The sequence below is a fragment of the Dreissena polymorpha genome, chromosome 2 (genome assembly GCF_020536995.1).
Source record: "Dreissena polymorpha isolate Duluth1 chromosome 2, UMN_Dpol_1.0, whole genome shotgun sequence".
In the NCBI taxonomy this organism is placed as follows: Eukaryota; Metazoa; Mollusca; class Bivalvia; order Myida; family Dreissenidae; genus Dreissena; species Dreissena polymorpha.
In genome coordinates, this window is record NC_068356.1 from 102209341 (window position 1) to 102224424 (window position 15084).

At 35.9% G+C, this 15084-nt stretch overlaps 2 protein-coding genes across 6 annotated transcripts in view; one reads left to right on the forward strand and one right to left on the reverse strand.

The window, feature by feature from the left end:
- LOC127868309 (uncharacterized) overlaps window positions 1-2866 on the reverse strand; it is a 44723-nt gene extending 41857 nt beyond the window's left edge. Inside the window, exon 1 of the mRNA XM_052409950.1 lies at window positions 2715-2866. The gene's annotated coding sequence lies outside the window, so the exon portion shown is untranslated. The remainder of the gene's footprint in view (window positions 1-2714) is intronic.
- A 214-nt stretch (window positions 2867-3080) lies between these two features.
- Window positions 3081-15084, forward strand: part of LOC127868310 (uncharacterized) — a 525576-nt gene continuing 513572 nt past the window's right edge. The window contains exons 1-2 of one of the 5 annotated variants that reach the window (XM_052409951.1): window positions 3095-4261; window positions 8331-8916. In XM_052409951.1, the coding sequence (XP_052265911.1) occupies window positions 3367-4261; window positions 8331-8916 (1481 nt within the window). In that variant the 5' untranslated portion in view covers window positions 3095-3366. Of the gene's footprint in view, window positions 4262-8330; window positions 9527-15084 lie in introns of all 5 variants that reach the window. The other 4 variants (XR_008044070.1, XR_008044071.1, XM_052409952.1 and 1 more) reach the window with 4 other exon arrangements.

Sequence of the window (15084 nt, forward strand, 5' to 3'; positions counted from 1 at the left end):
AACATCCCGTACTGCGTGTGATGCAGCTAAGACCTGCACAGAAAAAGACATTCGCTATCCTTCATCTCATTCATTGAACTATCAACGCCGTATATCTTTTTTTTTTTAAATATTTCTTGTTAAGCTTCAGTTTCAGTCGGGCGACCAGAGGCGTAGCGACATTATTCGGCGCCCGGGGACAATGTATAAATTGTGCGCCCCTTCTCCCGGTGAATCATTGGAGTGCAGTATTCGGTCTCATTGAAAAAAGAGCACATAAGTCGATACGCATCATGACATAATACCACTATCACCAAACAAGGTCAAATGATGACGACGAACGTAGCACGACAGACAAAAAGCGATCACAAAAGCTCACCATGAGCACGTTGTGCTCAGGTGAGCTAAAAAGACAGACAAGGAAGACTTATTGGAGACAATATAATGTTTACTTCTACAACGACAACAAAATGATATTGCCGGTTATTCTTTATCAACAGCGAACCAATGCGCCCATTCCAAGAATTCTTCAAACTAAATTATTTTTTCTAGCTTCCATGCCCGCAAACTTGTAAATGATAGCATCAATATCTATGTTTTCAACCATTTCCTTCTCTATACTGAGAAGTGCGAGATCACAGAGACGATCTTGTCCCATCGATACCCTTAGGTATGAGAGAATGAGCTTCAGCTTGCTGAAGGAACACTTGCAGCTGGCTATTGGCACCGCAATTGTTAAAAGTATTGTCAGAGCAATACACAAATTGGGAAATACATTATCACCATACGACACAATGAAAGAAATAAGTTCCAAAGGTGTTGATGGTAAGGAATCACCTCTCGTAGTTAGTAACATTTTACAGTCCTTAATCTCGTTAAACAGTTCTTCGCATTGAATATCAGTGTCATAAAAATTGGCTGAATCGAAGCAATTTTAGCGAAGAGTTTTCAAATCCTCGCCTTTTACAAGATTGTGAACATCCAGTTAAATATAAACTTTGAGTTCAAGTCTTTGAGGCGAATGAATCTTGTTGTTGACTTCATCTGCCAAACTTTCATTATGGCCTCGTAATGCCAAATTTTGAGAGGCAAGAACCTGAATACAACTAAGCACACGTTTTAAAATATCGCGCCCCCGTTGTTTTTCTGTTTGGATATTATCTTCAATTTTTGCATCAATGCCTTTTCCATTAATGAGCATTCGCTCTGCCTCTTTCCAAGTAGTAAAGGACTGAAAGCGGACTTGTGCTGTCTTAATGTGCCCAAGTTTTTAAGTTTTTTTTTTCTCCACTTTTTAACTCCATCAGCCAATGCAAAGGAAGATCGAGAATTGGAAGTCGCCGAATTAAATAACAAACAACAAAAGCAGTATGCAGCTTCCTCAACACGAATACAATGAGTCTTCTTCGGGCGACCCCCCCCCCCCTTATGTTGGCGCCCAGGACAAAGTGCTCCCCCCCCCCCACCTGCCCCCACCCCCCTCGATGTAACTAATTTAAAGTCTAAATTCTAACTAACTAAACTCTTTCCAGACACGTTATTAAGCTACAAATTTGTCCACTCTCACCAAAAAGACCCACACTTATCAACATTCACAACATAAAAAGCTGATAAGCACAAACAAACAAACAAACTCTCTCTCCAGAGAGAGCGAGGAGTAGAGAGAGAGGAGAGTGAGAGTAGGAGAGAGAGAGGAGAGCGAGAGAGAGAGCGAGCGAGAGCGAGAGATCGAGAGTAGGAGCGAGCGAGAGCTAGCGAGAGAAGAGAGAGCGAGAGCGAAGAGCTATCGTCGAGAATCTAGATACGCGTCGAGCTCCTAGAACCCACTCATCCCTCCCTCCCCCTCCCTCCCTCCCTCCCTCCTCCCTCTCTCTCTCTCTCTCTCTCTCTCTCTCTCTCTCTCTCTCTCTCTCTAACAATATCAGATATCAGATCCAGCATCCACACCCTAGGTATAATTAATCGCAGTTCACGACACTCCAGCCAAAAAAGGGATGAAAATCAATGAGCAATCAACACAACATAACATTAACATAACATAACATAACACTCATACCATACCAAACCATAAGCATAGCATAGCATAAATTGTCAAATTTGATCAGATGCATTTACACAACATTTAAATGGTAATTAACAGCTAATGTATATTCAATGTTGACAGACTGCTTAAAATCGCTATATACACAATTACAGTGTTTGAAACTATGAATTTATTAATCTACCGGGGTATCAGTTGAAAAAATAATTTCGACCTAAACCAACTATCAACGTTGATACAACGTCGAGTATCAACCAAGCAGAATGCAGACATCCATGTAGTTGTATATTGGTTGAAATAAGGTTTATCGACGTCACGACTAAAATCCAACGTTGTTTCAACGTTGATTCAACGTTGTGTGTCTGCTGGGAACGTAGTGCATTAGAATGCTCACTTTTGCGCACGCCTATTGCGCGTGCGGATATGCGGATGCGGATGAATGGAATAAGCGCAGTGCATTTCAACTTGTTCTATATTTTTCGGATGCGGATGCGGATACGGCCAGATGGAATACTAGCCTAAGCGAATCATGTGCATGTGCATTTTATGTAAAAGAGAGTATAAATATGAGGCCAGTTCATTTCATAAGCTGTTTATAAATCAAATCATGACAGTGACAGATGTATAAATTTATATAAATCACTTATTTTTATCTTCCAAAGTGTTCATTCATATATAATTGAAATTTCGTAACCTCAATTTTGGAAGTCGTGGGACTGTCAAGGTTGCAATTTGATTCAAGCCGTCACCGTCCTCAAGAAGATCTATACGACAGATATGAGATGGTCTGGTCCAGTAACATTGATCGAGTGCGGCTCTACGGAGGACATCCTCATCCCGTTTACGTGTGTGTATGGGGCTGCACTGCTACCTTGATATCATACCTGATGGCTGTATAAATCTCCCACAATACATCGTTATAAATTTCACACTACTAACTAATTTTAAGCCAATATATAACGAACGAGAACACGCACTGCTAACGCTATTGACAATCCATAAGAAACGGTTTACTCGGTTGTTTTCGACCGCACGATACATTTATAATGCCGGAGATTGTCGAAGTTTACTATTTCCCTAACGACTTTTAACGAAACAGATATTAACTTATCTATTGGGCGAGGAATGAACCAGAACAGTTAGAGTGTTTAACATCTATAGTGTTTTATTATTCTATCTGGATATCAGGTGGTGTTGACATATAATTTGGCATAGTAATACAACAAGAAAATATATATTGTCGATAATATCATTTTGTTATGTAAAATATATTGGAAGTATATATTAAACATACGCACACTGGTTTTCAAATCGAAAGTAGAAACCTGTTTAAACACAATTTCAAAATGGCTTCTAGAATATTTCGGGGTTCAAACAAAGACAATGCAGGTGACTTCATTGGCGAAAGTACTGTGACACAATCATGTGAGCCTTGTATGAAAACCAACATATCAAAAACTGCTACGGTTTTCTGCAAGGATTGTGATGAGTTCTTGTGTGAAACTTGCAAGAATCCGCACACCGTGTATAAACCAGGTCAGCATAACATTGTTAATGTACCGGAAAATAAATCTGCGCCCGTAATACTCGACATGAAAGGATTTGACAAGTGTCAGGAGCATGCACGAGAAATAGTGTTTTTCTGTCAGGATCATTCTAAGCTTTGCTGTCTTTCATGTGTTCTCATTCACCGGAAATGTGACCAATTGGATGAAATAGCAAAAGTATCCACACAAACACGACCCGACCTGCAAGGAATAAAACAATCATTGATAAAATTGCAATCCGAGGCAGACGCTATTATAGCGGATTGTGAGCAGTCGGAGACTGGCTTAAATGAGTCCATTGCAAAGATTTCTTCAGAGGTGGAAACAATGAAAGATCGTATCATACAACAGTTTGAAGGAGCAAAGCAGAAATTAATAAGTGAGGCAAAACAATTTAAAACCGCAGAGGTCAAACGGATTGGAAATAAACGTGACGCCTCGCTCAAAGTTAAGGAAGTACTAAACAATGTATTGTCGATGTGTTGTGTCGTTTTAGACCGCGGAACGCCCAGTCAACAGTACATTTATTCAGAACAAATGAAGGAGAAACAAAAAACTATCGAATCAACTATAGATGACCAAAGAAAGATTAAATGTTCATCAACAATGACAGTGTCTTTTTCAAAACAGGTTACTTCACTCCTTGAGATGGGAAGCAATTCTATAAAGCTGAATTATGATGACAACAAGACAGGTATTTTATTTAACAGTTAGTTTTCATTTGGTATAATTTGAATAACTGTATTTGTCGATGACGTTCAGATAATAATGAGCGATATGAAGTTCAAAAGTGTTATAACGATTTAATTAATTTGATACTTTTACAATCGAACAGTTTTTTTTTAATTAAATGTTGTATATATGTAAATTTTTCAGAGTTGCGCGTTACGGTACGGTACAAATAAACATTAGTAACTAGCAGTATTTGAGATCATAACACTTACTAAAATCCCTATAAAATTAATATACTGATAATTTAAAATATTTCATTTTTTCATATTTTTAGTAAATTTCAAACTTAGAAAACTAAAATGGAATGAACAAGGAAACACACAATTGTTGTGGGCGATACGACGCGAACGCAAATGGAAGCTGCGTGACAAAAAAAAACTTAGATAAATACGAAACATGAACTGAATGTGATCATTATGGTGCTGCTGCTGACGATGACGATGAGGTTTATGTATTTTTAACTAGACCTATCCGTTTTGGCTATTTTAGTGAAGAGAACACAAAGAACTTGTTTGTTTTACATTAAAACAATAACGAAGTGTCCTATGTTAACAACATACATATTACTTACTACTGCAAGAATATAATGTGCAACTATTTTATTACATTATTTCATATTAGCAACCTATGATTCTTTAGATACTTTTGTTAGGTTCTGAATTTCTTACCTCAACATAGTTGATATAATGATTTGATACTCTGAAGGTATAGGTATAATATTGCAACGCTGTTGTTGTTGTTGATGGTGATGATGATGATGGCGGAGGTGAAGGCAATAAGGACGACGGTGACGATGATGATGATGATGATTGATGATGATGATGACGATGATGATGATGACGATGATGATGATGACGACGATGATGTTGATGATGATGATGATGATATACTTTTTAGAAAACACATACATTTTCAAATAAAGCTTCAATAATTAAGAATGTATTATATTCCAAAAAGCAAGGTGCCGTTTTTGTATATTAATCAAAGAATCATAGACAAATTTATCATTCGTTTTAACGTTTTTATGCGTCCATCGATTAATTTGGTATATTTTAAAAAGAGCATTAAAATACTCACTTATATGCTTATCCCTGATTAGCCCAGTGCGATAGAATTTCCTCCAATATAGTAAATAAACTTATCCCAAACGAAATAAGTTTATCTTGACATAATAATTATGTAAAATCATATACATATAAGAGTTTCATTTGTAAAGCTTTTTCATGGCACTTTACAAATACAAATATATGTGAACAAGTTCCGTTAAATGGAGGTTTTTTTTGCCGACTCGTGCAAAAGTTAGTTAGTGAATAACGCATTGGTGTGTATCTGCAATACGACAATCGGGCGCACTCGTTAGCAACGACCTGTCCGCCATTTTCTAGACAAGCTACATGTTTAGGTTCACTTTTATTCCAACGAGTTTCTTTAGTTTTCCTCTTTAAAAAACGATTAAAAATGGTTAAACGGTGTCAATGTGGATTATGTAACTCGGACAATCGATATCCTGACAGATTAGTTGGTGACATTGAATTTATTTCGTTTCCAAAGCCGAAAAAAGATCTTGAGAAGTGTAAGAGATGGATATATTACTCTGATAGTAATGCACTTAATTGACATCATACATGTTATTTGAAGGTGACATGTGATATATTATCTTAATAACGATATCTACACATTTGCAGTCGTGTGGTGTCACCAATAAACGCTTTTAATCCACACTAGGAGCTCGAATGCCTAGATCTCATTTTTAAAATGAGTTTCGTTTATTTTGTTCGGATTACAAAAACGGAAATGAAATATGGCAAACACGGTGTAAAAAGCGTTAATGCAACTCTGACATTTGGTATCCAGAAAGATAAGTTAGATGAAATAAATTTATACCATTTCCAACGCGGCAATGCGGTCTTGAAAAGAGCGAGTGGAAGTTTCAAAAATTACCGAGATCCCCTTTACAGAACATTAATTTATTTTACAAACTTGAAAATGTCATATAAGCAATAAATAAGCATTATTAATGTATTATGTCACGTGTGCATGTAAAATAATTGAGAATTTTGGTACCCAATTCGTGTAACTTTACGAAATCCCCGTTAAAAATCGCGTTTCTGTGTGTGTCAGAAACAAGTGAAAACAATTTTGTTATTATTTTAATAAAAACGTATCGATAAATGCTATTGTAAAAGAGTTATTTATACTGATATTAGTTAACCAATAAATGCGGTAACTTCGGAGAAGTCGGTACCTGCGCGAGCGTCTAATATTGGTAGCCTTATTAATTTATAATAGCCTGACCGTATTCCATTTTGTACAACGCTAATTTATATCAGACAATGTCCAAACTTACTGTGTTGTTTTTGCGCTTTAAATTATAGTGATTGATAAATGTCCTATAAGCAATGTTTAATATGATTAATATCACTTTTATACGCAATAACATGTGGGATTGAGGTACCCACCCGGCGTCAGAAAGCGCGTAAAACTTCACCGAATTCCCAGTTATAAAGCGCTATTTCGTGTCAAATACACGGGTAGGGGGGAATGTTTCGGTAATAATTTTGTTAATAACACGGGTAAATACCGGTGAAGTGTTAATTTATTGCAAGTACCACCATTACCCGTAATAACGGGTTCGATTTCGGTAAGCGCGCAAGCGTTTGAGAGCGTGTTTAATGTACCGATTTACCCGTTATAAATAGCTGATGTTCTCTTTAATCGAACATTTTTTGCATTTGCAGAATAACTAAATGGCATCAACCCCTTTACAAGTGTAATATGGTGTTAAACAAGTCCATAAAATTATCCGGAATATCGCGTAAATCTATATGCAGTCTATAGGCAAAGAAGCTATTTTGGTGTTAGCTTGTCTAGGTTTTCTTCCCGCTGAGCCACGTGATTAAGTGGGCGGAGCGATCACTGATAAGGCGTCATGTCAATTGTTACCGCATTGCATCCGGGCACGAAAACATCGCATCACGACGTATAAACTCGAAGCAAATCGTCAAATCCAGCTCCGAATTTGAGAGACGGAACACGATCAGCTACGAGTGAACTATCGTGATGTTCGTGATCGTACGATAGGAGGAATCAGATATAAACGTTAGGGCCACGATCGAGCCAATAATGTATTAACAATAACGCGATCTCCCGTAACTGTTTAATTCATAGAAATTAACACAGGAAGTTAAAACGTTTAATTTACACATGCATTTCAAAAGTAACTGTATACGGTTCTTGAAAAGTCCATGTGTTAAAAATTACTCCTTAAATAGATAACATTGTACCACTTAAAATCAAACGTGCATGTTGATGTGGATCCTAAGCGTACATAAATCGTTACTGTAAAACAAAGCGTGGTAGATCTATTCTAAACGCAGATGTATCTGGCTCACCTTAAATCTTGTAGGCTCTATAAAAGCCGGATGTAAAGCGTCTTAGCGACCAGGGGTACGGATTGCATGTAATCGCTTTTCAAACGTTCTAGAAATAAATAATTCATTACATTCCAAGAAGAAAAGTGTCATTTCGATTATATTGATAATTGGGAAATGTATCATGCGTTTTTAACGCTATTTGTAATTTGGTGTATTAGTAACAGAGCGTTCACAATACAAACGAATCCCAGCATTTCCCAGTATGACTTTCCTCCCAAATATCACTCGTTCGAATCCCGAATAAATGCTATTTTTTTGCATTTAAAAGTATAAAATGTTATTTAAATATTAGAGTTTCATAAGTAAATTAGTTTTATGGTTCTTATTATTATTATTAATAATAATAATAATAAATTAATAATAATAATAATAATAATAGTAATAATAATTATAATAACAATAACAAAGATATGTGAACAAGTTTCCGTCAAATGGATTCATTTTAATAAAATAATATATAATTATATAACAATAATACGAAATAATAATTAAATTAATAATAATAATAGTAGTACTTCTACTACTCCTACTACTACTACTAATAATAATAATAATAAGTATTATTATTATTATTATTGTTTGTTACTTTTATTTAAGTGAACACCAGTCTGCTCAGCTTATCCCCCCAACCAAGGCCAGTCACCCTGGAGCTGCTCGTGTCCGTGGATCTAACAAATACTGGAGATGATGAGAAGGAACCTCTCCTCACTGGACTGGACTTCCTGCCGGACGGGAGACTGGTAGCAGTGGATAACTTTAACATGAAATGTATCATACTGAATGAGCAGCTACAGAGACTTGGAACACCGTACAAGTTCAAGGGTTACCCATACAGCGTAGTATGTGTGTCTCATGATACACTGTGTGTAACGTTTAACGATGCAGTATGTCTCCTGTCTGTGAGTACAGACAATACCATCACACTGACCAGGGAGATCAAAACATCATCCGAGTTCGGCTCTATATGCTGCATGTCTCCATCTCACATGGTCGTGAGTACGTACGATGATCCCCGTCCTGCTAGAATGATATCAGTGGACGGGGTAGAGTCAGACTTTGATCACTCCCTGACGTTTCCTACGAAGACGTACAAAGCAGGTGACAGTAAATGCACGTATGTCCAGTCTAAGAACACGTTAGTACTGACTGACAGGTTCGCTCATACGGTATACATGCACGACACCTTGAATGGCACATCTACAGCAGTCACTAATGAGAACATACAGAAACCTCGTGGTGCCTGTGTAGGGCCTGGTGACACGGTGCTGGTGTGTAGTGGGAATAAGCACTCCATCGTGCATCTGACCATTGACGGTAAAATACTCGGTACATACCCAGTGGATATGAAGTATCCGTACAGCATATGTGTGTCTAAGGATGGTACTAGGCTGGCAGTGTCCAACAGCGCTGAAGGCACCGCAAAACTTCAGTTGTATAAGATATCACCGGCAATGAATTAGATGAGTAGTAAGATGTAAATGTTATCCACGTGATCAGGCTTTTTACACAATTATTAAATATTGACTCTGTGCATTAGTTTTGTTAAATCAACTCGGAATACTGTTACGATTAATTACAATTGAACAGTGTTGTTATAATGTTTTATCGTTGAAATATTTCGAAAGACTTCGAACTACCTATGTATTTTGCATGTGCTTTAATTTAAAATGTGTTTTTATAATGATCTTCAAGATTTTTTTATTATTTTTTTTTGGGGGGGGGGGTAAATGAAGACATTAAAATATACAGTGTATTTAATTATTTTTAAATGTGCATTTCATGCAACGTCACAGGTGTGTACGGTAGTTAGGTGTATGTTAATTTTTGAAAACCATAACTATAACTGAACATTGCTACGCGTATGTTTTCTTGATGCCGTGAAAGTAATGTTGCATTCATTCAAAAAAATGTTTTTGTTTAGCCTACATTAGTCACAAGTTCTAATTATCAACAAAAGTCGACTCAGATTAGAATTCCTAGCGTGTCACGTCTGCCTGTTAATATTCTTGTATCGTTTTAGTGTAAAGGATAAAAAAAGAAGCCGTTAATTTCAGTTGTTTTTGTTTGTTTGAAAATAATTTAACAAAACGATAATATCAAATTAGTTATAGCATATTTTCTTGATCTAAGCTTTGTTATGTATTTTATTTTAAAATAAACCAATACTTGCATTTTGTAACATTTTATGTATTAGCGAATTTCAGTGACCGAGAAAACACACGTTTCCATTTAAAACCGTCTGATATTTAACGTTTTGATCCGACACAAATCCAATAAGCGTATGGAGATTGATTAAACGAGAATTCCATTAAGGTATTCAAACCATCATACTAAATTTTAAGCCCGTAACAAATTATTATATTTTCTTGTAGGGCATTTATATTTATATTAATTCGCAAAATGTTAGGATAATTTATCTTTCGTTTTTTGGTTATTACATGTTAATTGCCATACCCCATTTGATGCTACAAGCTGAATAAAACATAAAACTTATTATAAATACGCACTTCTGAATGGTATATTAGACGTATATAATAAATACATTTGACCAGTTAATTTATAAAGGAATTATAGGTACAAATACTGCTGATGATCTTTAACTTTGATGTGAATTTTCCTAGTTGTGTATTTTAAAGCCATAAACATAATAAAATAAATGTGTCCTCCTATGCATGTTTTAAAATAAACCGCATTTCTTTTACATCATCTTTTTTAAGTTGGATGTGAAAAAGAAATTTTCATTACCTTTCTCTAATTGAAATGGTGAAGGAAAGTCAATTATGCGAACAAACTCAATGAAATTCCCATATATCTATTACAATGTTCAGCACGATGCAAGAACACCCGCACGAGGTACAGAAGTATAAGATCGTCGTAGATGAAGGATGTTGAATGCCTCTATGTTGGAAATATATGAATGTTAAAGTGATATCTTCAGCCTTTTGTTTGACAAATTAAATTTATAAACGTGTAACGATACGTTTGCGATTGAGTGTTAAGCATAACATTCACGGTAACGTACGATTTTAATCATAATTATACATGTATATACAATCCAGTATATGTTGATGACATGTTTAAGTTATATAATGATTAAATAAAAAATATGCATAAAGCTAAAGAAGGCTATCCGTTACTAACAAGTATAACATGCGAAACACATATATTTAATAACAGAAATATATCGACTGTTTTACCGTAATTCAAGACTTGCCTTGCCGGTACAGTCACGCGATACAATGGTATGTGTTGACTTAGGAATGATGGTCGATCCTTCTTGTGCAGCTTAGGGGTAACCCATTTTATAATAATTTTTCTTGGATTCATAATATTTTATTTTCTTGTTGTTGTTACATTTCATTACAAAATACGGGATAATAACACTCAAGATTATATAAAAGTGCTGTTTATCTGCATATAAGCCCTATTAATTTGAAAATTCGGCATAAGGCTTCAACGCCCCCACCTTGTTCTTGATACATCGACTCTCTACGTTTTATTCAAACTGTTATTCTTATTGATGACGCAAATATTTCGTGGTTAAGTCAACGCCATTAATAACCGTTGGATATTTTTCCGATAAAAAATTAAAAAAAGCTTTATCAAAAATCGCAATCTGACAATTAAATTAAGATAACTGATTGAGAGTTGTTCACTTTGCGTAACGCATGCGTAACTTCAAAAAAGGCTTCACAAAGGCTTACAACAACTCAAACGTTAATTTAATGTAGCTCATTTAAAATTTAATATCGAGTAAGTTCAAAATCAAACATCAACACGGCATCTCTTTATAACACTGACAGACTTGGTTCGGTATTATTCACAGAACGTTTAGTCAAGTGTCGAGCATTGTACAAAAATTGGTATGTCAATTATAATGTGGAATAAGGATCCTTCTTAGAACTATTGTCAGGAAAACTCTGACCTTTACTTAATAATGTAGTCGTGAAAACATTAACAATCTACCAATATAAAACAATATAACAAACAGATAATTATAAAACAAATATGATATGATGATTCGCCATGTTTTTCGAAATACAGGTTTATCCGACTGCTTGCTTAAATCAATTGAGTCTTCTTACAAGGTAAAAGCTTTAAAGGGGCAATTACACGTTTTGGTAAATTGACAAAATTAAAACAAAAGCTTCAGACTCGCAACTTTTCGTTGTAATTATTATATTTACGAGGAATCAGTAATACTGAAATTTTACCATGCTCTTAACATATAATAAATGTTATGAAAAATGAATCTAAAACACGGGATCGTTTGAACTGACGAATTTACACAAACACAACAACAACATTTATTATCTCTTAGGCATACACTTGCCTAATGCAAAGCATACCAGGGGGATGACATGGATTATAATCATTATGAAAATAAGTTTATTTTAGAAATTAGCAAAGTCTTTACTGATTTTTGTGTGTAAACAACAAATACTTTATTTACTACCACATCAATATAATTTTCAACTCATTTATTACATTAGTTCAGGTAAGCGAACTACGCCTCGGTGTTTTGACCACGGAGAAATACAAACATCGAACTACAGCTCTGGGGTTATAAAAAATACGCAAAATGTGATACGATACTGAACAGGGCCATCCGGTCGTTTCTAGGCGTCCATAAACATGCGTCGAACTTGGCGATAAATGGCGATACTGAATGGCAAGCGCCCATAATGCGACATCACCTGAACATGCTCCGCCTATGGGACCGCCTCGTCAAAATGCCAGATGACAAAATTACGAAGAAAGTTTTTTTGTGGGATTACGCACACAGCCACGGATGGTGTTCGGACGTGAAACGTGTTTTTGAACAATTAAATTTACTTCACCTGTACACTACTAAATCCATGAGCAACCTGTCGCTGGACAATTTGCTGTGCCATGCTAAAGAGACTTTTACATGTATATATTCTGACCAATGGCAACAAGATCTCGTATCCCAACCCAAGCTCAGGACTTACCGGCAAATTAAACACGAACTTGGTTGTGAAAATTATGTGTCTATGCAACTGCCAAAGCATTTGAGATCTTACATTGCTCAAATAAGAACAGGTACCTTACCGCTGCGGATTGAAACCGGGCGGTTTAGAAACTTAAAGATCGAAGAAAGACTCTGCCTTCTGTGTAAAGAACCCAATAAGGTCGAAACAGAATACCATTTCTTATTTGAATGTCCTTTCTACCTTTTATTAAGATTATCGTTTTATAACTGTATATCAAATATTAAACCAAATATAACTACCATCCCGTATAGCGAGAGGCTAGCATGTATGCTGACTGATAAACGACTTATTTATAAATCTGCTTTGTTTATTCAAGATTATTTTATGAAACGATCGGAAGCATTATATGTATCCGACATAAATTAAAACAAACCATTATGTAAATTATATAACCTATGTAAATAATATTAGTTATTTCTATATGAACTTGCAATACTAATATTTTAAGTCCACCTGATTATAATGAACAGAAGTTATTGATATAATTTATCCATGTTTATACTTTAAACAATTTAACTCTTTTTGTTATCATGATCTTTCCTGCACTATTTTGATGTGATTTTATGACCTTACCGATAACATGTCAACTCAGTGACTCGTCAGCAATTTATATGGCTGGGTAGTACAATGTTTGTACATATCGTATTATTGCTGTAAATACCAATGATATTTATGTTCTATGCGTCACTTTAATAAAATATACAACTACTACTAACATCGTTTATATCATGATTTAATTATTTGCACTCAAACGGTACAGGCATTGCAACGATTTGATGATGATCATGACGATGATGATAATGACATGTTCGAATCTTGAACGCAATGAATTTAAGTTTAGTTTTTGCTTGACAAATATTATTTCATATCATTAAAATATAAGAGTTTCATTTGTAAATGACTTTAATAACACTTAAAAATATGTTATCCGATTGCGTTTACTGAACTTATTTTAATACACTAATATGTTATAATAGAACAATCATTAAGATAATAATGATTGTTACTGCTACTACTACTACTACCTGGAGCTGCTCGTGTCCGTAGATCTATTGAAGACTGAGGATGATGAGAAGGAACCTTACCTCACTGGACTGGACTTCCTGTCGGACGGGAGACTGGTAGCCGTGGATAACTATAACAAGAAATGTATGATACTGAATGAGCTGCTGCAGAGACAAGGAACACCTTATAAGTTCAATACAAACCCATGTGATGTGGTATGCTTGTCATCAGATGACTTTGCTGCAACGCTTGGAAATAGTAAATTAGTGTGTCTTCTGTCTATGAGTAAAGACAATGTAATAGGGCTGACGATGATTATCAACACAACCTCTAAGTTCTACTCTATATCCTGCATGTCTCCGTTACGCATGGTCGTGAGTTCATACGATGATCCCCGCCCTGCCAGAATGTTATCAGTGGACGGTGTGGAGTCTGACTTTGATCACGTGACGTTTCCTGTGAAGACGTACACAATAGATGAGAGTATGTGCACATATGTCCAGTCTAAGAACACGCTAGTACTTACTGACAGGGACGCTCATACAGTGTACATATACAACACCGTAAATGGCACATCTAGAGCAGTCACCAATAAGAACATCCGGGAACCATCTTGTGCATGTGTAGGGCCTAATGACACAGTACTGGTGTACATTAAGAATAAACATGCCATCGCGCACCTGACTATTGATGGTGACGTACTTGATACCTTGATAAACTTAGTAGTTTAAATCGATAAAAAATCGAAACATTTCAAACTGCATATGCAGCGTGCCTTTCTTATTATTTAAATGTGTTTAAAAGCATAACTTCAAGAAATGTAATAAACGTTTTATTTCAACATATTGTGTATGTAATACTATTTTAATTCCAATAACATGAATGTTAACCGGCGTGTAGTTTAGCGGGAAAATATTGGTAAATTCATATTTATACTTGAAAACCTCTCTAGAACTGAGCGCTACTATGCATATATTTTCTTATTGTCACGATCAGAGTGTCACGTTCGTTAAAAATTGTACTAGTTTTTGTTTATCCTACATAAGCCTTAAGCTCTATTACTACCCACAAACGTCGGTTAGAATGTAATTTCCAGCGTTCCACGTGTGTGTGTGTGTGTGTGTGTGTGTGTGTGTGTGTGTGTGTGTGTGTGTGTGTGTGTGTGTGTGTGTGTGTGTGTGTGTGTGTGTGTGTGTGTGTGTGTGTGTGTGTGTGTGTGTGCGTGCGTGCGTGCGTGCGTGCGTGCGTGCGTGCGTGCGTGCGTGTGTGTGTGTGTGTGTGTGTGTGTGTGTGTGTGTGTGTGTGTGTGTGTGTGTGTGTGTGTGTGTGTG